Source organism: Apus apus, chromosome 9 (assembly GCF_020740795.1).
Source record: "Apus apus isolate bApuApu2 chromosome 9, bApuApu2.pri.cur, whole genome shotgun sequence".
Classification (NCBI taxonomy): Eukaryota; Metazoa; Chordata; class Aves; order Apodiformes; family Apodidae; genus Apus; species Apus apus.
Window position 1 is genome coordinate 8,469,701 of NC_067290.1, and position 27,190 is coordinate 8,496,890.

At 44.7% G+C, this 27,190-nt stretch overlaps 1 protein-coding gene across 5 annotated transcripts in view; it reads left to right on the plus strand.

The window, feature by feature from the left end:
* The window catches only part of SLC41A3 (solute carrier family 41 member 3), a 45,199-nt gene extending 18,539 nt beyond the window's left edge, over positions 1-26,660 (plus strand). For 3 of the 5 annotated variants that reach the window (XM_051627142.1, XM_051627140.1, XM_051627143.1), the window contains 10 exons: positions 823-1,141; positions 10,955-11,062; positions 11,711-11,782; positions 12,556-12,700; positions 14,814-14,960; positions 17,530-17,674; positions 18,428-18,507; positions 20,304-20,438; positions 21,216-21,364; positions 25,749-26,660. In XM_051627142.1, coding sequence (XP_051483102.1) covers positions 851-1,141; positions 10,955-11,062; positions 11,711-11,782; positions 12,556-12,700; positions 14,814-14,960; positions 17,530-17,674; positions 18,428-18,507; positions 20,304-20,438; positions 21,216-21,364; positions 25,749-25,934 — 1,458 coding nt within the window. In that variant the 5' untranslated portion in view covers positions 823-850 and the 3' untranslated portion in view covers positions 25,935-26,660. Of the gene's footprint in view, positions 1-123; positions 663-822; positions 1,142-4,719; positions 5,756-10,954; positions 11,063-11,710; positions 11,783-12,555; positions 12,701-14,813; positions 14,961-17,529; positions 17,675-18,427; positions 18,508-20,303; positions 20,439-21,215; positions 21,365-25,748 lie in introns of those variants that run through there. The other 2 variants (XM_051627144.1, XM_051627145.1) reach the window with 2 other exon arrangements.
* Positions 26,661-27,190: the final 530 nt, after the last annotated feature.

A 27,190-nucleotide genomic window follows, 5' to 3' on the forward strand; every position in this document is an offset into this window, starting at 1 on the left:
AGTGTAGGGGTTTGGGGTGTTAGCAGCCCATCCTGAACATGAGAGCATCAAAAAACATCTGCCAGCAGTTAACTCGTGTGAGTGCTGCCGGGAGGTGATGGGGAGGGGTGCGGGGCAGGCAGGAGGAAGGACACATCTCGAGCAATGAGATGTGACGGCAGGAAAAAGGGTGACCAGGAACAATTTTGCAGAGTTGTTTTTTCTGATGTGATGCTGTGGGGTCCTGGCAGCCTCCGTGCAGGCGGGTGAGTCACACGGTGCCTGTGTGTCAGCTGAGGCACAAAGGGAAGAAAAAGCATCCAGATTAGAAAGATGACCAAATAATTATCCTCTTATTGAGGACTGGTGGGCGCTGCACTGTGCTAGCTCTGAGTTACACCCTTTGCTGGACTGCAGGATGCTAGGATGTGAACTGCTCCCATTTCATGGCTGGGTCAGATCCTAAAAAGGGCTGGATTATGATGGGCTTTTCAGTTTTCGTGACTCCCAGTGTGAGAGCTGGTGGGTCCAGAATTCACGCTGTGTGCTGCCTCTGTAACCTTCTAGGCCTTCTCAGGGTGGGAGCCAGAGTGCACAGTAAGTGCTCCAACATGAACGTAGGCTTGGGAAGAGAGATGCAGCTTCAGAAAAGGAAATTGATTTGATGCTACATAAAGTTGAAGGTAAACTAAGTACTATTATTTGGGTCAGAAGAGCATCTTGGGTTTTGGGAATAGATGGTGCTTTGCCACCAAGCTAGTGGACTGGACAAAATACCAACAGGTTTTCTGTCTGACTCTTCTGATGCCTGTTATTTTATTTGTTTCTATATTTGTTTTTCAGAAAAACTTTGTGATTCAAGAAAGCCACCATGAAAGGTGAGGAAGTCCGGCAGAGGAAAAAAGAGGGCAGGACAAAGAATGGAGATCGATCCAGGCACAAAGGAAAGAGCAAGGGTAAACACAGAGAGAGACGACTTGGCAGCCAGGAGGCAGAGGATGTCTCTCTGCCTGGACCACAAAAGCTGTTGGCTGAGGAGAAAGTGGACATGGCAAAGTCACCAGAAGAGTCAGCCACTGCAATTTGCCTACAGGTGCTCCTGCCATACCTTCTAGCTGGGCTCGGCATGGTCTTGGCAGGCATGGTTTTGGATTATGTTCAGGTAAGGGAAAGGAACTGATCTGATATACCTGGAATGGGATAGGTGGAGGACTTTTTTTTAGAGGTAGGGGATTTACTCTGGGGATAGCAAAGTAAAGGAGGATTTGAAGCAGTTTCACATGCTAAAATATCCTTCAAAGTCAGCTGTTGTCTACATTTGTGCAGCTCTCAGGAGACAGTGCTGATGTTTTTCTGGCCTTCATTCTCCTCTGGAGAGAAAAGATTACATGGTTCTAAAGAGCACTTGAAGGATACAAGGCATCTATGTAGAAAGGTGCAGCCCTGTGCAGAGAGATTTGAACTTGGTCCTGGGAGGAGAGTGGCTGGGTTGCAGCCCCAAGGGCTGGGGTGGCATGGGGCTTTTCTGCAGTAGATAGAACTGTATCACTCTGGGGTGCTCGCTGTGGAAAGTCCTGCATGCCCTGCTTCATTGCACAAGGAGCCAGCCAGCCCAGCAATGTTAATGCTTCACACCACCAGCCCAGCCTATGCACCACTTCCTTTTGCAAGGCCTTGTAGCTGATGATTAAAATCCTTGAGTCTTCTTCCAATCCTACCTCTGATTCTGTGACAGTCAGGACCCAGCCTTTCCTGTGGTGCAGCAATACAGAGCTGTAAGGAAGTGGTGAGCACCTAATTTTAGACAGTTTAAAGCTGCAATTAATTTCCAGTTTATAAATTGTTGTGCCTTTCTGCTCTAGGTGACTCACTGCTGTGTGCCTTCTTGTTAACCCTTGTTATATGGCTGGCTGGCTATTGGGTCAAACTGCCCTGACCTACCTGATACAGTGACACTGAAACCATGGTGCTTGCATTGACAGCTTTCATAGATCTGGAGCTGTGTTCTGCTAATAGCCCTGGGCTGATCTCCTTAAACTAGGCGAGCCATAAAGGCTTAAGGGTAACACAGTGTCCTTAACTGACCTTAGCAAGTACTCAATACCCAGGAGAATGTCTAATCAGATCAAAAAACACTGAGGCACATCCAGAACCCAGTGGCAAACTCCTTTTTGTCTTCATAGATGTTCTTTTGAGAGTCTTGAGCCTTGAGCAGCCACTTTCACTTATTTTTCAGACTGCTCAGACCTGCCCGTTCCTATGGATCTTTGCTGTAAAGTGCACGTTACCTTCTATTGTGAGATATTAAAATGTGAAGTAGTTTGCAGATGGGTTTGTGATGTTGGAGGAGTGTTTTTCTTTCAATATTCTTCCCTTAGAGTATTTTTTTTTCCTAGAAAGGACTGGGCCACTAATATAAACAGACTGTGAAGCAAACCTCGTAGTACTGGGAAACCACAGAAGTCTGGTTTCTGTTTTATGCAAATGAAGAGCTCAACAAAGAGCTTTCATGTTAATGCTTAGAGCCTGGGAAATGAACCCATGCAACATCTCATAGGAAAAACAGATCTTTGGTAATTCACAGAGTGACTTTTCATGCATGATCCTGGACTGCTTGAGCATGTCTCATTGTAGATTCATTGCTACTAGGAACTGCCCTTCCTTTCTAAGCCAGTCCAGGCCTCTGCCCCTGCTGCTGCTGTTTCTGTGGGGTGACAGGAATGGCTTTGGACCACAGGCACTCTCCATAAGGTTGCTCTCAGTCCTCCCACATAAACTCCTCTCTTTGCTAAAGTGAGGAGGAGAGAAGCAAGGTAGGAAACAGGAGAAATACACAGCCTGATCTGACAGAAAACTAGCAGAGTTAGAAGTTATAGCATTCCAACAACTGGGATGTGTGGTCCTTGAAAAGCATTGTCCTCCCATGGATCTAAGGTACCAGAATAGTGCTGTCTGTTCCTAACACATATTATAAGAGCACTCATTGGCATCCCTGTCCCTTCTTTGCAGGGATGATAAGGTATGTCTGAAACTGTACTCCTTGGCACTTCTTCCTGTTCTTTATTTTTGTGCTGTGCCATTGGGTGGAGGCCCAATATCAGAGCCCACCCAAGAGGCTTGTTCTGCTTTGGCTCCTCCAAAGCATTACTACCTGCTGGCTAGTTTGCAAGCATGGGAATATGGTGCATTTGTGTGCAGAGGAGGGCAGCAGTGTACCTCCCCATGTTTTGCCATGATGAGTAGCATAGCCACGAGATATTTGGTGGGTTTTTTTTCCCCAACTAGTTATAATCTTCATCCTTCTGTTTAGCAGTGCCCTCTTTCCTCTCAAACTTGTCGCTTCCCTTTGTGAACAAATATGTTGTATCTCTTTGCCAGGAAAATATGATGTATCTCTTTGCTGATAAATATGGTGTGGATCTTTATCAGAAGCTCCTTAATTGCATAATAAAATGACCCAGTGTGTACACACAGGTCACCTGAAACAATTATTTTCTCTACCTACTGATTCATCAGTTGAAGACTTTTTATGGTGCTTGCTTAGAAACACAGAGAAGAGTGATAACCTCATAAACACTGCCAGGCTGATGCTTTAGTACAGGATATGCTGCTGGTGTTTTGTTTTTTTTTAATGGCATTTGAGTCACTGAGGCTTATTAATGTTTCCTTTACATTAATGTTTCTCCCTGTCAGCAATACAGTTGGCAGATACAATGACATATGGGACTTGGTATGCACATTATCAGACCTTTGAAAACCTGTGGTAGTTGTCCAGAGATTGTCCTTTATTTCCTTGAAGCCTTTGTGAGTTTCTAACCAGAATTGGGCTTCATGCTGTCACTTCTCAGTTCCTGCCTGGGTTAAAGAGGTTGGGTCATGAGTGATTATTACAGGATTTTTATTAACCTCCTTCTTCCAGCTATTGTGGGGTTTTTTTTCCAGTTAGATTAGCTAAAATGTATTCCCTTGTTAGCTTTCAGCTAACCAGACCGTTGTTCGGTGGAAAAGACACATGTACACACCGAGGCAGCTGGCAGAAGAGGTTTCAGGAGCTGTACCAGAATATCAACCTAGAAAGCAGCCAAGGACAGGGTGTCCCATCTGTAGCCAGGGCTTAATTTCTACCCTACCATGCTTGCACAGAGATCCGTGGTGCCATCTCAGCCCATCAGGCTTTGTCCTTTGCTTTGTGTGAATTCAGACCAAAAGAAACACACCATCCAGATGGCTGAAAACTTCCTCATTTCCCTGTTTATCTTTAAGCTGGGGACCTTGTCACAAGGCTGGAGCAAGGAAAGGAGCCCCAACAGAACACCCCTACTCCCTTTTCCTGTGTGCATGACTTTGATCTGAAGAACAGACTTCAGTCTTCGCTCAGCAGAATACAAATTCTTTGGCTGTATGTGGCCATGATGCAGCTCTGATTCTTGAGCATCTGTCAGCTATTTGACTATGGAGACTCTAGGGTGAGACCCCCTCTGTCAAAGACAGTATCTTTCTGGGAATGTGCAGAAGCGGAGTGTTTCTCCTTGGGACAGGAAGGGAGGCCAGCTCACGGAAATGTTCACCCTTTCTTTCCCTTGCCTGCAGTGTAGTGAGATTACGGAGCTACCTTAAATAAGCTCTGGCTATGACTCTTATCTTGGCCTTTGCAAACTAGCAGAAAGTTGAAGTGATGACAGCAGATAAGGCTGTTCGCTTTTGAAGCTTATTGGCTGGTTCTCTTGATGTTTTTTTTTGCCCCTGAAAGCCAGCCATTCAGAGGTACAGCTGGCATAGACCGATCCTACACCCTGCAGAGACCATGGAGGGGACAGGAGGGGCTGGGGTCTAGGAGAGAGAAGATCACCAGCCAGCTCAGCTGTGTCACTTGCTGCAGATGAGACCTACTCAACATTGTCAGCCGTGAGAAATGCAGGCTCGTGTTTTCCTTGACCTTTCTTCACCTTGAGGGGGAGCAAAACAGATCCTGGTTGTTAACCACCCACCTCCTCAGCCTTGGGACAGTGAGAAAAATTCAATGTTGCTTATGGTGGGAGTAAGGGAACTGGGGCTGGTTCACAGCAGGATTACATATTAAACCATCGTATCAAAGGCGAGCCGCCCTCTGACAAGAAGTGTAACCTGAGGAGAAAGGACACTAGTGCGTTTGGGCATGCTGAGGGATTCTTGCATGACCTGTCACTCTTTCAGTGCTGTAGCCTGAGCAGGTCTTACTGGTTTTTACCGAGGTGGTGGGAGCTGAATGGGGTGTGAGCTCATTTCTGTTCGTCCACATACACCTCTGCAGTCTTTTTTTCTCTTTTTTCATTCCCCCCTGGATATAACTTGGAGAAACAGTGTCCGTCAAGTTTGCTGCCATCTGGGCTCAACACAGCTGAATCGATTTTGGAGGAAACCCTTGCTGCAACCCTCTGGTCGTGGTCCTAGGAGGAGAAGAAGCTGAAGCAATTTGGCATTGTTGCTACAGTTTGAGGAAAAACATTTCTTCTGACTTTGGAGACGGTTACCAGGAGGGTCTGTCTGATGTCCTAATCTCCCCCCATTTGCCCTGATGAGCATGGGGTAATGGTGTTTGACCATGGTGGTCACCCAGTTACAATTAGAACTGTGCTTCCATGGCAAGAAGCTGAGAGGTTTCACCTGCAAGTTGACCAGGTCAGCCAGTGGATTTCTTCCAGAGACTTCATTCTCCATTGCCTCCCAGATTTTTGTGCCATTCCTTCTGGCTGGCTTGGGCATGGTAGCTGCTGGCCTCTTGATGGATGTTGTTCAAGTAGGTACATGTGTTTAGGTGACTTTGTAGTGAGAGGGTGGGATATGTCACTGGCCTTGAATTTGTGTGGTTTTGTTTTTAATGTGTGTGGTCCCAGCAGCCAGCCAGCAGGATGGCTGTAGGCTTTTCCTGTGCTAGAGACACACTATCCATCTTCTTTAATTTGGCACATGGGCTCCTTGTAATGTGGGATAGTGTCTTTCAGACAGGCTGCCTGATGCTGCCCTTGATGCATTAGTCTCAGTGCTCACTTTCCTGTATCTAGCTACACACTTTGGTGATGGCTGCTGTGAAGCAACTGGGATCAGACTGTGGCATATCACCTTATTGCTTGATATTATTTCTTTCCTTCAAAAATTGCTGATAAGGGGATCTAGGTCAAGATTGTTATTAACTACCTGTCTCCCTTAGAGGTAAGTTTGTGCTTTCAGTTCTTTGCAAACAACCTCATGTAATCTTTGGTCTAGAAGGCATTTAGATACTGTGATGAGAGGCGTGCCAGTATCAAAAGATTAGCGTTGTCTACAAACTGAGTGCTTCTTGGCCAGATTCTGAAGTGGGTGTAAATTTGGAATAACTTCCATTGACTTTCAAAGAATGCTGCTGGATTTACACCATTGTGCCCACAACCAGAATCTATCCCATCTGTCTTTCCTTTGTACCAGTGACGCAAATAGAAATGCAAAATTTGATTTAGTTTGGGCATCTCATGCCAGTGGATTTACAAAGCAAAAGGCTGGCAGAGTTTCCCAAGGATATATCCTGCACTCTGAGCTCACTGGAGTACATTGGATTCTCTGGCATTAGTACCACAGCCGGAGCTAAATATGGATACTTGAGTGTTTGGAAAGACAATACCTTGCTGTTTTTTCTTGCATTGGAAGAAGAAAAGACAGCAGAGAAGTTTAATTAAAGGGAATATGGGGAATATCAAAGAAGGGTTAACTGGAGTGGCACACACTGGTGCTGCACTGTTTGTCGTCTCCACCTTGCTTAGGCACAGACCTGTCTTGCAGCATTACAGAAGTTCTCAAACTACCCAAGATGTTGTGTTAATAGTTAGCAGTTATCTTTGGTCAGGTGTCTCGTACAAGGGCATAGACATTGTACATACCCACTCCATAGCCTTGGCAGGCGAATAGGTCTTTGTCTAAAAGATATTGAACACACTTGCTAAGAACTGGGCTCTGTTAAAAAATGTAACTATATCCCAACTGATGGAAAACACAAGCCATGTATGTTGCATGTGTCCTTTCAATATCAGAATGCAGTCTACTTTGTGTATTTGTTTGTTAGACTCTTAGAAATGAGATCATGCATGGAGTACAATAATAGGAGATGGATTTTTTGGTGAAGGTGTTTCCAAGTAAGTTGAAAACAAGCCATCAGTCAGTGGGTTCAGCTCCCAGAGGAGGGAGCTAGAGCATTGAGAGTCACAACTGACATAGTAGAGATGTTTGTGAAGTAAGGTTCCGTGGTATCAACAACTCTGGATTTAAAACCAAACCAGTAGCTGTGACAATCTGGAGGTCTTAGCCTTTAAAGGTCTGGCTTATCCTTCCATGCCTTTTTGTCTTTGAGCTGCTCATTTTCAGTTTTTCTTCCTGAAAGTATGAGAGGTAGAAGCTCACTGTCCTGTCCAACTAAAGCCTGACACTCAAGTTTGTTTACTTGAGGCCAGGTACCATAAGACTCATATTAGTAATCATGAGGGCTCACACTGCTGAAAATAAAGTTTTTCTAGTCCAGGAGTCTGTGATTTGCCCATTCTTCAGGAGTGGTCTGACTGAGGAACACTTTGACTTATTTGTAGTCCGTGCAAAACATTCTTAGGAAACTCCGTGTCTGCCTTTGGCAGGGAGATGTATAGGCAACCTCAAGGATGGTATCTAGAGCATTTGTGTGAGTTTAGTGGTGCTGCCCTTGTTTTGTTACAAAATATAGAAAGTATCTTTAAATAATGTAAATATTTTTTAAAAATAAAATCAACAGAGATTTGTCTAGCCTGGTTGAGTCCAAGGCTCAGCTTGGGTCTCTCATACTGTGATAACCATGCCCAAAGAAGTAGCCATTTGCCATTTTCTTTTCTTGGCTGTGCAGATGATGCAGTCTGTGCAGAGCTGGTAACATGGCATGGGTCTTTTCTTGCTGGGCATTTGCACCTCTACTCCAGTGATCCTTGGCCTGCTGGTCTATCCGGATTCAGGGCTGGCTGGCATTGTGGGGGACCTTGCAGGGCCCTGCCAGGGTTTGGCCAACCCTTCTACAGTAGGGTCAAGAATCAGATGGAAGGTAGATGATAGGATTTCAAACCAAACAATTCAGGAGGAAAGCTTCTCTTTCATTCTCCCCTCCCACAGCACTGCAGTGGGAGACAGTCCAAATAAAAGTCACAGAGATAAGATATCTCTATCCTTTGTTGATAAAAGCCCATGAGATGATTAGCATAGAAAAGGATTTTGAATTGGCTTGTGTTTTATAGTCTGGGATCTTTTGATCTTTCTGTTGTCTCATTCAGGGCAATGGAAAACCTCTAAGACTTCTTTAGCTGCTGCCATGGGAGGATGGATGCCCTGGAGAGCTAACAGGACATGGCTGGGACTGTGAAGACAGTGTAAGGAAGGACAGTAGGGCTAGACTGCAGCTGGAGAGTCTGTCTCAGTACATCATAGCCTCTCTTCCTCTATAGGACCCTGTGAGCAGATCCTGGCATGGGGAGCAGCTGCAGGGGATCATGGAATAACCAAGTTTCTTCAGAGCTGAGCTTTGAGGCTATAACACCTTTATGGGAATGTGAAGTGAGAAAGAGTCTCTTTCTGGTTCAGTGTCCCTTTGTGGGTTTGCAAGGAATGTTTCTGTTCCTTCTAGGCCAGTTTTCATCTCGAAGGACAGAGATGCTTCATTCAGGCAGCTCCTTGCCTGCACAGCTCTAACCTGCCACATTCACCTGCTCCTCCAACTGACAGTCCTGCAAGGTGACAGTGTGGGGACCATCTGTTTATTCTGTATTTCTGCAGTTTCTGACACAATAGAGTCCTGGCTACTTTGGTATAAATCATTTTGAATCTGTCCTCAGGTTCTTGGTGAGTCATTAGCGAGACTCAAATGGAGACAATCAAGTCAGGGTTCTTTATTAGTACAGTTGTGCCACTCTGTTAATTGTTCAAAGCCTTTCAGTGTAATTCAGTGTAAGGCAGAGTCCCAAAAAATAGTTTTTTACGTCCTGAAACTTCTGTTCCGATGGCTTGAGACTTGTAAAATTCATCATGAATAAAAATATTGGAGCTTATGTTCATGTAACAAAGTCATGTTTCCCAAAGGTGACCTGCACAGAAAATAGGGACAGTTGAGTTTTTCTGTTGCTTTTTAATCAATCAATCAATCAATCTATCTATCTATCTATCTATCTATCTATCTATCTATCTATCTATCTATCTATCTGTCTGTCTGTCTGTCTGTCTGTCTGTCTGTCTATCTATCTATCATAATGTAAAAAAACAGAGTCATTTAAAATCATAGTGTGTCAAATAAGGTGACTGATAATAATGTTTTGTCCATTATGTGCACCTCTGAGGGATGTCTTGCACCACGTGCTCAGGGCTGAATCACCCCTGCTTTTGTTCACCCTGGCTCAGAAGGAAGCTGTGAGGTCCTCCCAGCAGGTGGCCACACCATTGGCTTCCCACAGCTTCCCAAGGCACAGGCAGAGCAAAACACCAAGTCAGCACGCCCTGTGTGTATTTCACAACAGGCTGACAGCTGAATGTGTTGACATTTTCCGAGTCTGTCCAACCTCCTGGATTTTCAAGTGTACAGGATCCTAATGGATGTGAAGAAGGTGGGAAGGGATTTGTTGTTCCTTTTGTCCTCTAGTGCCAGAATTCGTGACTGTCACATGATACTCCCCAGTGACAAGTTAGAAGAACTAATGAACAAGTTGATCCTTCACATGATGTACAGCTAAATGATGGAAATTTTTGCCACAGGATAGCACGTGGGTTGAAGGGGGGAGATTGAATGAGTACCTAAAAGAGAAATCCTTTGAACACTGGTAAGTGTGCAGAAACATACACACACACACACACACACACACACCCCCCAGCGCAGTCCCCTGGGGCAGGTAAGTCACAGGCTGGAAAATACACAGGAGGATTATCCCATCTACGTGTTGTGTTTGCAGATTCTTGTTTTATACTTCTGAATTTGACTACTGGTGGAGGGAAGGTTAGGTTAGGTGGATCTTGGGTCTGACTCTTTGCAGCTGCTCTTTTCCTCTTGTAGTCTACTCTTAGATGTTGAGCTAGTTGGTTTTACTTCACAGAGAGCTGCTCTGTTCTGTGATTTCTTCCCAATGTGAGCCTCTCCTGACTACAGCAGGATTTTTCTAACATCCTTGAAGAGCACAGAATGAATTCTGTTCCAAGGAACTGTATGGTAGATTAGAGAAGATGTGTTAATCAACACATTTTCTTAAGGTTTCAGATCTTTTCCAGTGTTGCAGCTGATGCAACAGCTTTGTACAGTTCAGTTTCAGAGGCACAATGATAATCAAGATATTGTCCCAGCGGTTTGGGCTTACGGGATATCTTAATTCAAAATCCTTTTTCCAGCTGTGCTGGGAGCATGCTTGGTAACAGGAAGATTTAGGAACTGCCTGTGGAGAAGAGATACAAAAATCTCCTTCCCTCCCACCACCAGCCATGGATGCTTAGTTAGAATTTTGGTTAAAAAAAAAAAAAAAAAAAGACAGACACAACTTTTTGTTATTAGATCATTTCCAGATCTTTGTGTTTGTTCTTATGTGTCTGGATAGCAATAGATGTTCCTGTATCTGGTGTCAGTACAAAGGATGGAGAGCATGTTGTATTTCATTTGGCTTGTGGACCCTCAGTATTTTTCATGTTGTTCTTGGCTAATGCTAAAGACACATTTTAATTTGTGGCTTTCCAAAATCTTCTGCTGCCCTCAGGAAGAAGGTTCCTTCCCTGTTAGGATAGTGTTTTGTTGTGCATGAGATCAGAAAGAATATTGCAAGCTAAAAATTCCTTTCTTCTCTCCCAAGGCAGCATCTGTCCCCATGCGCACAGCAGGCACCTGTAAGGCTGGTGGCAAGATGGGAGTCTGCTTCCTTTTAAAGAAAAAGCTTTGGGTTGGTCAGCATCACAAACTGAATTGGTTGCCTTTTTTTCTTTCTTCCAGCACTGGGATGTGTTTCGGACAATTACAGAAGTTTTCATCCTGGTTCCTGCCTTGGTTGGCCTCAAGGGTAATCTTGAGATGACGCTGGCATCCAGGCTCTCTACAGCTGTGAGTGTTAGCAAGGTGGTGATGGGGTGTGTGTGGGAAGGTGGGAGATTAGCAGGACACGTCAGGAGATTCTGCCTTTATATAACCATACTGTGTGTATGAGACATGCCCTTTTCTGCTAAGTAGAAACTAGTGGTGTGTGAATGTTGAAATAATGTGTTTGCCCTCATTTTGTAACTGGAACAGAGAATTTCCATCTGTGCTTTGAAGGTGAATTAATCCCTGGGTGGCCAGTTGCTGATATTTGGGGCCCTGTGACACATGAAGGAGACAAAGCCAGGGCTCCAAGGCTGTCATCTTCAGTATTGGATTGCATTTCTTTGGGTACTGATCCTTGAGATGCTCAGGGCTGCCCGGCAATTCTACCTTGGGGAAAGCAGACTGAGGCTTCTTGATACCTGCAGTAGCTTTTGCTACTCTGGATTTTATCTCTCCTATCTCCCTGAGCAGTTGTGTTTGCTTTGGGCTGTTTGTATTGCATGTCTCAGGAGAAACTGGAGCTTAACAGAGCAATTTAGGGGGAACGAAAGAGGAAAACTAATTTATTTTGTTCAACTTTTGACCTATGAGGGATGAGGTGGATGTGCCCACTCCATCTTTAGCTGGGTGCTCTGCAATCACCCTGCACCTGTCTCTCTTGGCTCCTAGGCTAACACTGGACAGATGGATGATGCCCAAAAGCAATGGAAAATGGCCACCTGCAATTTAGCCCTTATCCAGGTGAGTAACTTCAGCTGGGAGAGCAAAAAGGCCCTTTTCTCTTGCTGTGCTGCATCCCAACAGCATCTGTTCCCAGCAGGGCTGAACCCAGAGCTATTGATTAGGGGCAGGCATTCTCAACAGAGCCAAGCAAAGCCCAGGACTTGACCTCCAATATAGCTCTGTGTGGCCCCAGAGTTTGTAGTTTAGCTGCAAAACATCTACACATTCATTGCCTTTATTGACAAACTGAAATAATGGAAAAAACCCTCCTTTTGCATGGGGAACTGTGGTACAATGTATGTTTCACAACAGCCCCTAGATAAAGTCTGTCATTTACTGGCAGTGTTTGAGATTCAGCCTTGAGCAGGAGGGGAGAGATGGAAGAAATGTGCCTCTTATAGCTTTTTCTGCTTGTTTAAATCCAGCCACCAGCCTAGAGGTTGCACATGGCAAGGCCACTGGGCTTGCAACATATTTCTGTGTGTTTTTCCTTATCTCCTTCCACAGCTTTCAGCTTGCTAGGAGTGCTGTGTTGGTGGGGAGCCCATTTTTTGTGTTGACCAGGGCTATTCCTTTGCTGATGGACTCGGTGTCCTTCGCTGAAATGTTATCTGCCCTTTGCAAGCATCCAGAGTTTTTCTCCAACAAGGATGCTGCTTAAATACAGAAGCAATCAGCATCTCTGCAAGGCTTTGCCCCCTAGCTGTGTGCCAATGCTGCGGTTGCACGGAGCCAGGACTGCCTGGGACCAGATGTGGATGATTGCTCACCAGCTGTCTTTTGGCCCCCAGGTCCAGGCCACCGTGGTGGGACTTCTGGCTGCAGTTGCTGCTGTGATCCTGGGAGCCATCTCCAAGGGCTCTGTGGAGCTGAGCCAGGCTGCTGTGCTGTGTGCCAGCAGTGTGACCACAGCCTTCATAGCGGCGCTTTCTCTCGGTGGGTTGTTTTGGTTCCTCTGATCAAACACGCAACACTCAGGTGTGGAAAAAATCTGTCCCTTCTGCCAGGAAGGCCCAGCTGACATTCTTTTGGTCTGTTACAGGGAGAAGGGATGCAGGGAGCATTAGTTGTGCATCTGCTGCTTTCTCCTCCCCTGCATCCTACCTTTGCTTCTCTTCTCCCAGGATCTGTTGTTTGCTGGGCTCTCGGCATCCACAGCAGCATTTGTAAGGTCCCACTTCACATGACATGGGAAAAATGGCAGATGCTATGTGAGGGCATACACACATGCACACACACTTTCCACGTGTGTCTTGGGTGACACGTTTGCCACCTACAGTGGCGCTTCCTAGGGGAGAATGAACTAATGCCATGCCCCAAGCAGGGTATTGACAGTCTGCTAGTGGGCAGCTACAGAGCGAGGACTTGGGGCACCTAATGCTACATGGAGGATTGTGGCCAGCCCTGGGGCTTGCCTGCTGTGAGCTCTGAGCCAGACAGGCCCTCCCCTGGCTGTTCCTCTTGCGAGGGAAATGGGATGGGGTGGAGGAGTAGAAGCTGCTCTGTGCCGCCTGAAGATGCTCAGTTTGCAGGTCTGCCATACGAGGGCAGCATGGCACCCTGAATAGAGGGAGCTGGCAGCGTTAGATATAGCAAGTTTTCTAAATGAAAGGGACAAGTTGGAGCAAGTGCATATCCTGAAGCTGGAGTCAAAGGGTGACTGTAGATGCCTTTGATGAAAAACATGGGATGAGGCAGTTGTTAAAAGAGAAAAAGAGCAGCCCAGCTTTCATTAAACTCTTCCCTTCAATCTCCCAGCTTGGTGTGATAAAAAGAGGCTTGGCTGCCCTACTATCACAGGTTTCAGCTAGCATTGGTTTCTTCCCTGGACACGGTCACAGGTGGCCTGTGTGTAGGTGTGCACGACAGGAAGCTGCTGGTTTTTATGACCAGGGAGGGAAGCAGCATGAACTGTGCTGTGGGGAGGGGAGCATGCATGTCTGGGAGGGATTTGTGGAGAATGCCATGTCGTGTGAGGATGTGTTTCTGTATAAGGGATGCTGAAACAGGGAAGGTGCATGCATGGCACTTTTAGGGCAGAGACAGTGCCCCTGTGTGTGCTCAGCTTTGGTGGGCCTGTGCAAACAGGCACAGAGAGGTGAGCTGGAGGGAACCACCATTTCTTAGGCTTCTTTCAGTGCATTCTGTAAGCAGTGGAAGGACTTTGAGGAGATGTCAGGCATCTTGTTTCAAGGCTGCCCTTGCTAGTCACACGTGAGTGGAGGCTGGCCAGGCAGGGTTTATTCCAGGTTCCTCTTCCACAGGCCCACGAGAGATCTGATAGCTCAGATATTCCCACATGTTCATCAAGGTTTGGGATTTGCACTCTTAACTTACCTGGACAAGCAAAACTTCCCTCCTCTCCAACAATGCTGAAAAGCAGATTCATTTTACAGATGCAGCTCAGAGGATAGGAGGAAAAAGATGATGGCACTTCCATAACCCCTTGGTCCAGGGCTGCTCACAGCATCAACATCCACCTAGTACAAATTAAAGCAGCCCCAAAGACTCTGGAACACGAGGGGTCAGTCTGATGGTTAGCCTTTTAGCCAGGCTAGAAGGCTAATTCAGGCTACTGTAAGGAAGCTTCTTGTTGGTTCAAACTCAGAGAAATTTTGGTCTAATATGGAAAATATCTTTGTGTTGTGGAATCCAGAGCAGGGGATGGCACCAGGAGGCTTCTGCATGCCTGCTGTGTGCTTATCTAGGAGCGTGCTTCATGCCTGGTCCTGCTTCAAGGCAGCAAAGATTAGGCTGCTCAGGAGGGGAGCTTCTACATTTGGGCTGCCTGCTGGATCTCTTTGATCCCTGGAATTTGTTTGTGTGCCTCTGGGCCTTTGGGGCATAAGGGCAGAGTCATGCCCTTCAGGATGGTGAAAGCAAGAGTAGAAATTCCTGGGGATGTCCAATCCCCAGCTGTGTGGTACTGCTATGGGCAATATGCTTCTTGCTGTCTCAGACCCCATGTCCCTCTGGGAAGCAGAACAGCAGCTCTGGGGTGAAATACAGCAGAATGCATTCTCTGGTGCCTGCTCTCTGTCTTTTCTAGGTCTGGTGATGATTGGTGTGATCATCGGAGCAAGGAAAGTTGGGATCAATCCAGACAATGTTGCCACACCCATAGCAGCAAGCCTTGGAGACTTGATAACCCTTTCCCTGCTGGCAGGAATCAGCAGCACACTCTTCAAATACATAGGTACAGTGTTTAGCAGGGATCTGCAGCTCAGCAAGGGAGGGGAGAATCCTTGTGAAATTATTGCAGGGTGCTTACCCAGTTTTGTGATGTCTCAGGATGCAGGCTGTCGTGCCACTGGGGTAGAGAAATTACCAAAGAGGCTTTTTCCAGGCTTTCTTTTAGTAGCAAACTGGAAGGCAGAGCCTAAGAAACACAACTGGGATTTGTGAAAGAAATTACTAACGTGTATTGCATAGCTTTGGAACAGAAGGTTAACATATGTGACACTGACTCTGTTCCTGCATCTGTTGCTAGCCAAGCATAACTACTTACTGTGCATGGGTAATAGCAGGTCCTTCCTCACAAAGCTATTTCAGGGTTTTGGCATTTGTAAAATACTCTTATATCTTCTCATGTGGAGAGTAGTGGGTGAGCAAGTTATTATCAAATTGGAGGGAGGGAGGCAATGCTGCATTGGTTTATGCTCATGGGACTCTGAGTAGGAGTTGTGGCTATGGGATTAACTGTGCTGCTGGTTGGCAAAGACTTGGACACCTCTTGACTCTGAAAAGCTCAAAATATGTTGCAACTTGGTGATGTCTGCCTGACTGCTGCTTGTAAAGTGCCAGGCTATTTACCGTGAGCCTAACCTAGAACAGAAAGAGGAAAATAAAAAGATCTGACAAACTCAGCACCATTTGAAACCCAAACTGGTGCTTTATACTGTGAGCAGAAACAGTGAGACAGCTGTTCTCAGTTTGCATAACTTGTTCCATATGCCAGCAAGTGAGGGAGAGAAGTACATATTGCAGGGAGAGGCCCACAAATTCCTTCTGTCCAGTCCTCCTTGAGCTTTAGAGGTGCATTTATTCAATAAACTTTTTCCATGATGCCCTCACAGCTGCCTCTGCAAAGCTAGTTTGTTTCTCAGTCTCTATGCCTCTGATAACATCTCCCAGGGAGCACGTGGCTGAACAACATGATAACCTCTGTGGTTGTGACCAGAGACCATTTGTGATGTTTTCAGAGTAGTTTAAATAGCCTCTTGAGGTGGAAAATACTAAGCACACAGACATTTAGTCTGCGTGAAGTGAAGCAGGTAGGAGGAAGGCACTGTTGATGGTGGTTGAATAAATCCATTTCCCTCCCCAGTGTGCAGTAAGGGACAGGTCATGCTGTGACAACTTCTGGGTCTTACCAAAATGTACCCTTAAAAAATACTAGTGAGTCTGTAAAATTTGGGAGTACTCTGTGCCATCTGATGCAGCACCATCTCCTTCTGCAGAATATAATTTTGCCAATGAACGTTTTCAATTTTTTTTAAAAATCAACCCTGGTCCTTCCCAGTCCTGCATAATGGAGATACAAACTGTGCCAAAGGGTTGCAGCTTGCTTGTGGGCTGGATGGGAGAGAATGTGGCAGAACTGGAATGTGGAGACCGAAGTCCATTCTTCCTACCTGGTGTCATTTTGTGGGCTTTGATAAGGTTTGATAGACTCCTGTGCTCCTTGTCTGCATTATTTAAGAAGGAAACAAGAAGGATTGGAGGTAGGAGGTCCGATGGAGCAGCTAAGTCTGTCCTAAATTACTCCAGGTGATAAAGTGTTTTGGCAAAACAGCAGCTATTTACACCCCAGAAGAGGATGCATTTCAGCCACATGTAAAGTGTTTGCCTCTTTGTGTAAGAGCTCTTGACTCATGGAAAATATCATCACATCAGTAGCCCAAGGCCCTGGCAATGTCATTTTTGAAAAATGCACACTTTTGAGCCTGCTTTGCCTCCAAGATTACCTGCAAAATCTGTGTTACAACCCGCTAGCTTTGGCCCCAACACAGAGACCAGATGGAGAGCTTTGTTGAAGAAGCATTTTTATATCACACGGGTTGGCATCATCCCCATTGCTTGAAGGTGCTTCTCGTGCTTCTGAGTCATGTTTATTTTCTTCTCGTGCTGCACATCTACTTATTTTTTAATTCCTTTGCTTCTAAAGGTCAGTTCAAGGTTATGCTCCTACTGAATTGAAAAAGCACCTAATGGAAGCACATGTAACCTTGCATGAAAGAAACTCCAGATCTTAACTGGCTTATACGTGCAAGAGAACATTTGCTCCTACAGAGCAGACCAGCTGCTCAGGAATTTTGCTAGGTTGTCATCAAAAGTACCAATTACCTCTTGTTTTAGGTGAAGGCATAAGGTATCTGTCAGATATATGATGCAAGTTGCATGCAGGAGCTTCCCCCTTGCACTGCTGTTTGCTTGGCACCCTGAAGCCAGAAATTTTGTAACTTTTTGTCTTGCTTAGTTGGAGATGGAATTGGAGATGTGCTCATCTTCAAATATAGCTTACTTTGAATCCTGCTGATTTTCAAATAACATCCTCTAGCAGTGAATTTCAGGGGTTAACTGTGGATTTCTGTGGTGGAGGGAGGTAGTTGTGTGGGAAATAATCTTGGTTCATGTGATTTTTCGGCTCATGTAACTCAGCTGGAGCGAGAGCCCTGCTGCCTTTCTTCCAGGCTTAGTGCAATATTATTTTGGCAACCTGCGAAGCCAGGGGCATTTAATTCAAGATTTCTTTTCTTTGTCAGATATGAAATACCTTTCTCCTCTGATCTGTGCTGTCTTCATTCTCATGATCCCACTCTGGGTTGCTATTGCCAAGCAAAGTCCTTCCCTTGCTGAAGTCCTGAAATCTGGATGGCAGCCGGTCATTGTCGCAATGAGCATCAGCAGGTAAACTGAGGAACTGCTCCCAAGCCCTTGCATGCTGCAGGGAGACCCTATGCTCCTTTAGGAAGCCATCAAAAGTGAAATTAGAAGGACATCAGAAGGGTATTTTTCCAGTGCTCCTCAGCCATTGGTGTCCCTCCAGCAGTCTGTAAGCACATAAGGAGACCAGAAATTACTGGAAAACGCAAGTCATTGTTTCAAGTCTCACTCACATAGCCATGCACCACGTGAGTGTGTAGAGTGCAAGCTAGAAAACCAAAAAGGGAGGTGACAGCCATCACAAATAGTCAGACTTCACCCTCCTTTTTATCCAGCTGTAAAGGCAGAAGACTGGTGAGTGTAGAGCCAGGTAGTTCATTCCACCCGTGCTACATCTTTCAGACCCAGGTAAGATCTGGGACAGAATTTTGAAAGCTGCTAAGACAAACATAGAAATGTATACTGGGGGAGAGTGTATGTTTTTGGGGGGTGTATATTTTGGGGAATACTCATATATATACACTTGCGTATTTTGGGCTACTATCAGTTTATCTCAAGGGTAGGCAAAGAGCTCTTCCTGATCTCATTATGTCATTAACAAAAACTGTAAGGCAATGATCAGTGGAAACCGAGCTGTAAAAGGAGTAAATGAGGAATAGTCCAGACTTGGCAAGGAGGAAGAAGCAGTAACTCATCTCAGTGAGCTATTTTCACAGCATAGGAATTGCCCTGGGAAGAGAGATTGATCCACCCTCATTCCGTGTGCTTTTTTAACAGCATTGGTGGGCTTATCTTGGACAAAACTGTAACTGACCCAAACTTTGAAGGCATGGCAGTTTTCACACCGGTGATTAATGGTAGGTTGGGCAGAGTAGGTAAATATGCATGCTTTTATTTATACCTCCCCTTCCTCCCCAAGAGTACTGGTATCTAATGTTGACCCTACACAGAGACCTGTGTTCAAGTCCCTGCTCTCAGCATGAGTGAAAATGAAGCTACTGGTCCCCATTACATCCCTACTTACTCATATCTTGCAGTGTCTCTGGAGAAAAATAGTAGGCAGGGCTGAAAAATACTGGCAAAGCTGTGGGAAGGGTTAACAACATCTGATAGTTGTCTCTGAGAGCTATGTTGAAACCTTCACTTTGATAACATCAAACCTACCAAGAATGTCACAATAAATCCATATTCCCTCTCACTCTCCACTCAGCAATTTGAGATTAATATATCAAGGTATTATGTGTGTGTATATACATATAAAAAGACTATATTTATACATAGACTATATATAGGGATGAGATACACACACACACACACACACACCCATCTTTTGTGTGTATATTTGTATTTCTTTGGAGCCTCACAGTAGTTTTATACACACACATACTGGTACAAACTGCTAGGGATCACTGAGGATCTGCTGGGTTGTTTTTCTGCTGTTGTGTTGTTCTTGCAAGCCAAGCCCATTCCAGGGGAAACCAATGTTCCTAGGGCAGACCTGGCCTTATGCTACCCTCAAAGTATGGTGTCTTCTTGCAGTGCCTGAGGGTAACACCCAGCTGTCACCTTACTGGATCTGCATAAAGACAGCCATAAAGACAAGCTCCTTCCAGCATGGTTAGCCCAAGAGCCTGATTGGGAAAGTACATCAACAGCAAATTAGTTGAACAATGATTGACCCAGACATGGCTTTGTGGGGGCGGGCGACCTGTTTGGCAGAGCTGGTGGCAGTTACACAGCACCCCATGTCTCTGCACAGGTATCTCTTCACTTTGCACCTGGAGGGGAGTCCTGCAAGGCATGGTAGCGCACAGTTCAGAAACCTTCCTCCTTGAGCTATGTCAAGATAGCATTAGCATTTTCACTTTCATTCTGCTCTGGCAAATCTCACATTTAATGATGGAGTGTTTTCTTCTTCAAGGGTTGGAAAACATGAGAAGCCTGTAGGATCTGGCTCACTGTAATCTTTTCAGTGGCATTACTACCCTGCAAATACTCAGGATGGTGGAGGTTTGCTCCATAGCTCATCATCCCTCTATTTACTGCTGGAAAACTTAGCTGCTTTTTCCTATTCGCTAGAATTAATCAGTCTGGAAGAAATGAATTGCCTTTTAATTACCTAACATATTTGGGCTCTGATTCTTTCTCAGATGATTCCTTCTCATTTAACCAGTGTGTTAACCAGTCTTCAGACAGACATATAATCACTCTCTGTGATGTTTGTTTTGTTTTAAACAATAATGGCTCTCAGGGTGAGTAAATCCAAGCAGTGGCCACGAGCAGCATCTGCCATTGCCTGTGCTGCCTTTCCCAGGTGTTGCTCACAGACTGCGTCAAACCAGGTGCAATTACATCATCTTCAGAGGCCACATGGCATTTACAACTGGTGCTGGGAAGCAAGGGGAAATGTTTACAATACAGCAGTCAGAAGAAGATGATCACTGAAGCTTTCCTGATTTCTAAGAGCCGGTCCTGCCGAGTGAACAGTGCATCATCACCATGACATGTAGGATGAGGTTTTCTCTTTCCCTCACTAGTGCTTTCAGTGAGCTTGTAAGTGAATGCAGATCAGCTCAACTTGGGCTAGGTTTTAGACTGATGTTTCCTGCTGTGATAAAGGTGGCTTATAGGTTTCTGTGTTTTGTCCTCCTAGGTGTTGGAGGGAACCTGGTCGCCATCCAGGCCAGCCGTATTTCCACATTCCTGCACTTCTGGAGCATGCCTGGAGTTTTACCATACAAGATGAGGCAGAATTGGCCCAACCCGTGCACCACATTCTTCTCATCAGGTAGACCTTGAACCCTAAGTGTCCATGTCTCAAGGCCTGTCATCACAGATAGCTCCTTTATCAAGCCTGGTTGGCAATGGACTAGGTGGGTTTCAAAGGCAGAACTCCCTTTCCCCCTTACAGGGAAGAAAGTCAGATTAGAGAGCATCTTTGCCCATCTTTGCAGTGGGCAGCTTGAAAAAACTTGTGGCATACTTGCTCATTGGCATGGGAAGAAACTGGCCTTCAGGGAGCACTAGATAAAGTAATTGAAAAAGAATCTCAGATTTGATCTAATAGAAAGTAATTTTAACCATGGCCAGCCTAGAGCAATCACCTGTGGGCAGAGGGGTGAATAGAGCATAACCTTGCTGAAAATCAGCAATGCCTCCATCTTCAGTGATGGATAAACCTAAGCATCACCAAAACTGGATTTTGGTCTGTTGTCTTTTTAGATTGCAGGTTCCTTTTGATTTTCCCTGCTAGGTTGGGAGCTGCTGTTAAACTGAAAACTGGGAACGTGGGTTGCAGCAAGGCAGAGAAGAAGCAGTGGGAGGCACAGAGCAGATGAGAGGAGTGTTTGGAAAGAGTGGATCAGCATGGAGCATGTCTTTGGCACATAGTTTCAGTGCTAGACAAAGCTGCTGGGCTAATACTGCAGACGCTCCTGATGGCTGCGTGATCTAGACAAGGTGTTAACAATGTGGCTGGTGGGGGGGGACAGCCCCAAGTCTATGCGTTCCTCCCCCAGCCATCTGCAGCTGCTCTCATCACAGCTTCTGTCTCTGTCCCCTGCAGAAGTGAATTCCAAGTCAGCCCGAGTCCTGTTCCTCCTGGTTGTCCCAGGACACCTTGTGTTCCTCTACACCATCCATCTGCTGCAAGGAGGCCACACGTCTCTGTCCTTCACCTTTGTGATGTTCTATCTGACTGCCGCTCTACTGCAGGTAAACCCTAAACTCTTATGTGAAAGGAACGTCTCAGATACCATGAAAACAAAGCAGTCTTCACGCTAAACAGGAGTCATGGTCCAGGTTCCAACAGCAGCCCCCATTTCCAAGCATTTCATATGTGCTTCCTACCAACCCTCATGTGTCTTTTGTGGGCCCAATAATAATTGACCCAGATTGCCAGGGTCTGGTTTCCTGCATTGGCATGACTGCCCTGAAGGGCGAGTGAGAGACCAGACATGGTATGATGAGCAACTTATCATCATCCACTCTGAGCGTGCAGGGACATAGTTAGCAAGGAGGTATCTCTTGCTGTAGGTGGTACCTTGTTTTACCATGTTCACATCTTGAGTCTCTAAGCCCCGAGTATTTCTAGACTGCCACTGGTCATCCCAGTGAGGGTCAAGTGAGAGGCTATGAACCCCAGCCAGAAGATTTCCTCACTCATTTTGGAAACGAGTTTCATATATCATGGTGAAGACCTAGGGATCCCTCTGGGCAGGGCAATATGGGTCAAAAGTGAAAGGAAAACCCAGTCCTGAGCAGTTCATCTTCAAGAGAAAAGGTTCTGGGTAGGCAATGGGCAGTTTATCCAGGTTTTTCTGCCTGTTCCCTTTCACTGTTTGCCTGCCCTGTAAACTTTGTCTTCTTACTCAGAAATGTATGTGGCTGTTGCTTGAACTCACAGAGGCTTTGGCTTCACTCGCCCTTTCAATCAGTGATTCACTAATTGGCAGGGTGAGGTAGCTGGCTCCTTGCTTTGCCTTAGAAGCAGCCTCATGTCTGTGGGTGAATTCCTTACGTGTGTAAACAATCCATTTTTCTCAACCTTTGCACAACCCGAGGCCCAGCAGCACAGCCATAGTTGTAAAGGAAAATATTTATTCTTCTCCTATGCATCGAGGTAACTCCTCAACCAGAGCCAAGCATGAAAACACACAGAATAAATGGCAGTGAGAAGAGCAGAATCCCAGCAACGCCACTGACCTTGAAAGATTCCCATGGAGGAGAGTGAGGGGAGAATATTCTCAGCCTGGTTCTTTCTTCACATCCATTACACTTTATAACGAAAGACAGAAAGAAAGACAGAAAGACAGACAGAAAGACAGAAAGACAGAAAGACAGAAAGACAGAAAGAAAGACAGAAAGACAGAAAGACAGAAAGAAAGACAGAAAGACAGAAAGACAGAAAGAAAGACAGAAAGACAGAAAGAAAGAAGAAAGAAAGAAAGAAAGAAAGAAAGAAAGAAAGAAAGAAAGAAAGAAAGAAAGAAAGAAAGAAAGAAAGAAAGAAAGAAAGAAAGAAAGAAAGAAAGAAAGAAAGAAAGAAAGAAAGAAAGAAAGAAAGAAAGAAAGAAAGGAAGGAAGGAAGGAAGGAAGGAAGGAGGAAGGAAGGAAGGAAGGAAGGAAGAAAGAAAGAAAGAAAGAAAGAAAGAAAGAAAGAAAGAAAGAAAGAAAGAAAGAAAGAAAGAAAGAAAGAAAGAAAGAAAGAAAGAAAGAAAGAAAGAAAGAAAGAAAGAAAGAAAGAAAGAAAGAAAGAAAGAAAGGAAAGGAAGAAAGGAAGAAAGGAAGGGAGGGAGGAAGGAAGGAAGGAAGGAAGGAAGGAGGAAGGAAGGAAGGAAGGAGGAAGGAAGAAAGAAAGAAGGAAGGAAGAAGGAAGGAAGGAAGAAGGAAGGAAGGAAGAAGGAAGGAAGGAAGGAAGGAAGAAAGGAAGGAAGAAAGAAAGAAAGGAAGAAAGAAAGAAAGAAAGAAAGAAAGAAAGAAAGAAAGAAAGAAAGAAAGAAAGAAAGAAAGAAAGAAAGAAAGAAAGAAAGAAAGAAAGAAAGAAAGAAAGAAAGAAAGAAAGAAAGAAAGAAAGAAAGGAAGAAAGGAAGAAAGGAAGAAAGGAAGAAAGGAAGGAAGGAAGAAAGGAAGAAAGAAAGAAAGAAAGGAAGGAAGGAAGAAAGGAAGAAAGAAAGAAAGAAAGAAAGAAAGAAAGAAAGAGAAAGAAAAAGAAAGAAAGAAAGAAAGAATGAAAGAAAGAAAAAGAAAGAAAGAAAGAAAGAAAGAAAGAAAGAAAGAAAGAAAGAAAGAAAGAAAGAAAGAAAGAAAGAAAGAAAGAAAGGAAGGAAGGAAGAAAGAAAGAAAGAAAGAAAGAAAGAAAGAAAGAAAGGAAGGAAGAAAGGAAGAAAGAAAGAAAGAAAGGAAGGAAGGAAGAAAGGAAGAAAGAAAGAAAGAAAGAAAGAAAGAAAGAAAGAAAGAAAGAGAAAGAAAAAGAAAGAAAGAAAGAAAGAATGAAAGAAAGAAAGAAAAAGAAAGAAAGAAAGAAAGAAAGAAAGAAAGAAAGAAAGAAAGAAAGAAAGAAAGAAAGAAAGAAAGGAAGAAAGGAAGAAAGGAAGAAAGGAAGAAAGAAAGAAAGGAAGGAAGGAAGAAAGGAAGAAAGAAAGAAAGAAAGGAAGGAAGGAAGAAAGGAAGAAAGAAAGAAAGAAAGAAAGAAAGAAAGAAAGAGAAAGAAAAAGAAAGAAAGAAAGAAAGAATGAAAGAAAGAAAAAGAAAGAAAGAAAGAAAGAAAGAAAGAAAGAAAGAAAGAAAGAAAGAAAGAAAGAAAGAAAGAAAGAAAGAAAGAAAGGAAGGAAGGAAGAAAGAAAGAAAGAAAGAAAGAAAGAAAGAAAGAAAGAAAGAAAGAAAGAAAGAAAGAAAGAAAGGAAGGAAGAAAGGAAGAAAGAAAGAAAGGAAGGAAGGAAGAAAGGAAGAAAGAAAGAAAGAAAGAAAGAAAGAAAGAAAGAAAGAAAGAAAGAGAAAGAAAAAGAAAGAAAGAAAGAAAGAAAGAAAGAAAGAAAGAGAGAAAGAAAGAAAGAAAGAAAGAAAGAAAGAGAAGAAAGAAAGAAAGAAAGAAAGAAAGAAAGAAAGAAAGAAAGAAGAAAGAAAGAAAGAAAGAAAGAAAGAAAGAAAGAAAGAAAGAAAGAAAGAAAGAAAGAAAGAAAGAAAGAAAGAAAGAAAGAAAGAAAGAAAGAAAGAAAGGAAGGCAGGCAGGCAGGCAGGCAGGCAAGTTTGGGTCAGCTCGAGGAAGCCATAAGAGAAAGATGAGAGGGCTAGAGAACATGACCTGAGAGGAACAATTGAATGGACTGGGGTTAGCTGTTCCAAAGAAGAGAGGCTTGAGAAAAATCTGGTTAACGATGTTTAAAATACCAAGATTTTGTAGAGAGGGACAGAATAACACTTTCTCTGCAGTCACTAGGGATGAAACATGAAATCATGGGTTTCAAATAGAAGAGGGCAGATTTATGTCAGACCTTGGGAAAAACAAGAACAGAAAAAAAGCCATGGGACTGCTTGCTCAGCATGTGGCATCTCTGTTTTTGAGGGCTGTTTAGCATAGGTTGAACAAACGACCGTCAGGAAAGCTGTGGGCATATTTGATCCTGTCTTGAGCCAGAGGAATAGTCTATATAAAACTCCTGAGTTTCCATCCAGCTTTAGTTTCTGTGATTCTGTTATTCAATTTACTTCCCCCATCTCTCCTCCTTCCTCTTCCCCCCACCCAGCTTGCAGTTTTCACCTTTAGAAATGCCACCTCTGGCTTTGGTTCCTGTTGTGTGTCTGTCTCCCATGGAGGGACTACAGATGTGGGGTGCAAACTCTCTCTCCCTCCTTAATTCAATTAACTAGGCAGTCTTTAATCTTTAACCAAAGTATTTTGTTTTTTCTCCATCTGTTTATTAGAATCAGGAATGAAATAGAAATTAAAATAAATCACATCAAAAATTTAAAAACTGTTGAGATGAAAAAATATTAATTATTTTCTTTTTTTATAATATGTCACTGCTGCTTGGGATAACTTTGATGCAAAAACTGCCTCAAACTCCAGTTGTCCACTGAGACTTTTAGGAAAAACAAAGTAGACACAATCTGAATTTCTAATGGAAAAAAGGATTAAGATAAAAAATCTGGCCATAAACTTACCCTTTGGGGCTGCCTGCATATTCCCAGCAGCCCTGTTTCTGATGGGGTGAATGGGAGCACTCCTATTCATGGCACAGAAAGTAGGAACTATTCCTTTGGAACTATGCCTTTGGTGTAGCCAGTCTCCAGTTTTGGGCCACGTGATGCTGGTGAGCAGTTCCAGTGTGGTCCCCACACTTGTGGCTGGAAACATGGAGCTGTGGCACCAAGGGCAAAGCCAGGCAGTGCAGGGTCCAAGAGCGTGAGCCAACTACCCATCCCAGTGCAGCTCTATCCTGCAGAGAAAAAGCAGTTCTCTGGGGAAGGTGTTACCTCTCGGTGATCCCTCTTAGCTCCGGTTCCTTGGCAGTGGTTACATCATTTTGCAGTGAGCTGGGGGAGGGTGTGCATTAGCTTTTTGCTGCCTCACAGCAGGGCCTGTCTTGCCTCTCCTCAGGTGGGAATCCTGCTCTACTTGGCTGACTTACTTGTGCGCCTGATGTGGAGGAAAGCACTGGACCCAGATAATTTCTCCATCCCCTACCTCACTGCCCTGGGGGATCTCCTGGGCACCGGTTTCCTGGCCATCTGTTTCCACCTGGTTTGGCTTGTCCACGGTGCAGACATGAACCTGGGGAACTGAAGAGACCATGCACTGCTCTGCATCACTTGTGTGTCATGGTGCTTTCCTCTGGGAAAACAAAGTACTTGGTGATGAGCACTGGGTCACCCAGCTGGATTGGGCCTCCCCTGCTGTCCCCAATGCCCCACCTCTCCTCCCCATCGTGCCTTACAGCTGGGCTCGCCCGCCCCGAGGAATCAGCACCCACAGACTTGCACCCTCACAAGTGAGTAAGCTAGTTTTAAGCTGCTCGTGCCTGCTCCTGGCAAACAAGGCATTAAGGAGCATTTGGACCATTTGTAATAAATGAACATTTTGATCAGTTTCAGTCCCTAGCACTGACACAGCCTGTGGCACTGCTCCAAAGCCTGCTGAGGTCACTGCATCTGATCTTGCAAGTGGATCTTGCAACCTCTCCATCCAGCTCTGACCTTCCATCAAGGGAAATTCTTTATTCACCTCCCCTTTCTCTCCTGTTGCATCTCTGGAGGAGAACAGCAACCAGGTCTTTTAACTTGTCTTCTCTCCATTGCTCAGATGCTCAGGATCTCACTGGTTTGTGCCCAGAGGGAGGTTATCTAGGGATACCACCTACCTGTTCTGGCAGTGTCACTGTTGTCTGCCTGACAAGCTGGATTGATTGCATTTTGGGGGTAGGAAGGTTTGTTTTTATGGTTTATGAAACGTCCAGTAGTTAAAATGTTTATAGAAATACACACAGAAATAAAGTGGTTAAAAAAAAGGTAATGCTGTGGTTTTGGGGGTTTTTTCTTGCCAAGACTCTACTTGCTCTTGCTTACTTCTTTCTCCTCCATTCAGGGTTTGACAATACAATTTGAATAGCACTGCAAGAAAATCAGTGTCTCCAACTAAGAGCAACCTTTTGCAGCCCACATGTCAGGTTAGAATGAAAGCCCATTCCCAGTCCCAGAGTCACCATTCACTCCTAAACCATTGCTCTGCAATGAGTCTAGAATCTGCATGTGTGCATGAGGACTGTGTTGGGCTACGTGAGGATTTGGCACGAGGATTTGGCAAATGGCTTCATAGGTCCTTGCTCCAGGGTGGCTGTCTCGTGCTATCAGAAACAGTGCAGGAAGGCTTGTGGGGCTGAAAGTAGCCAATTCTCACTGAAATGGAAGAAACAGATGGTAAGACGTCTAATAGTTAGAAGCTGAGGACATGGATATCAGACTTTTGAAAAATGCCACTTGGCCTCAACTTTAGTAATTATCTGCCTTTGTGAGTGTTGGAGGAGGCACAGGTGGAGGTCAAGT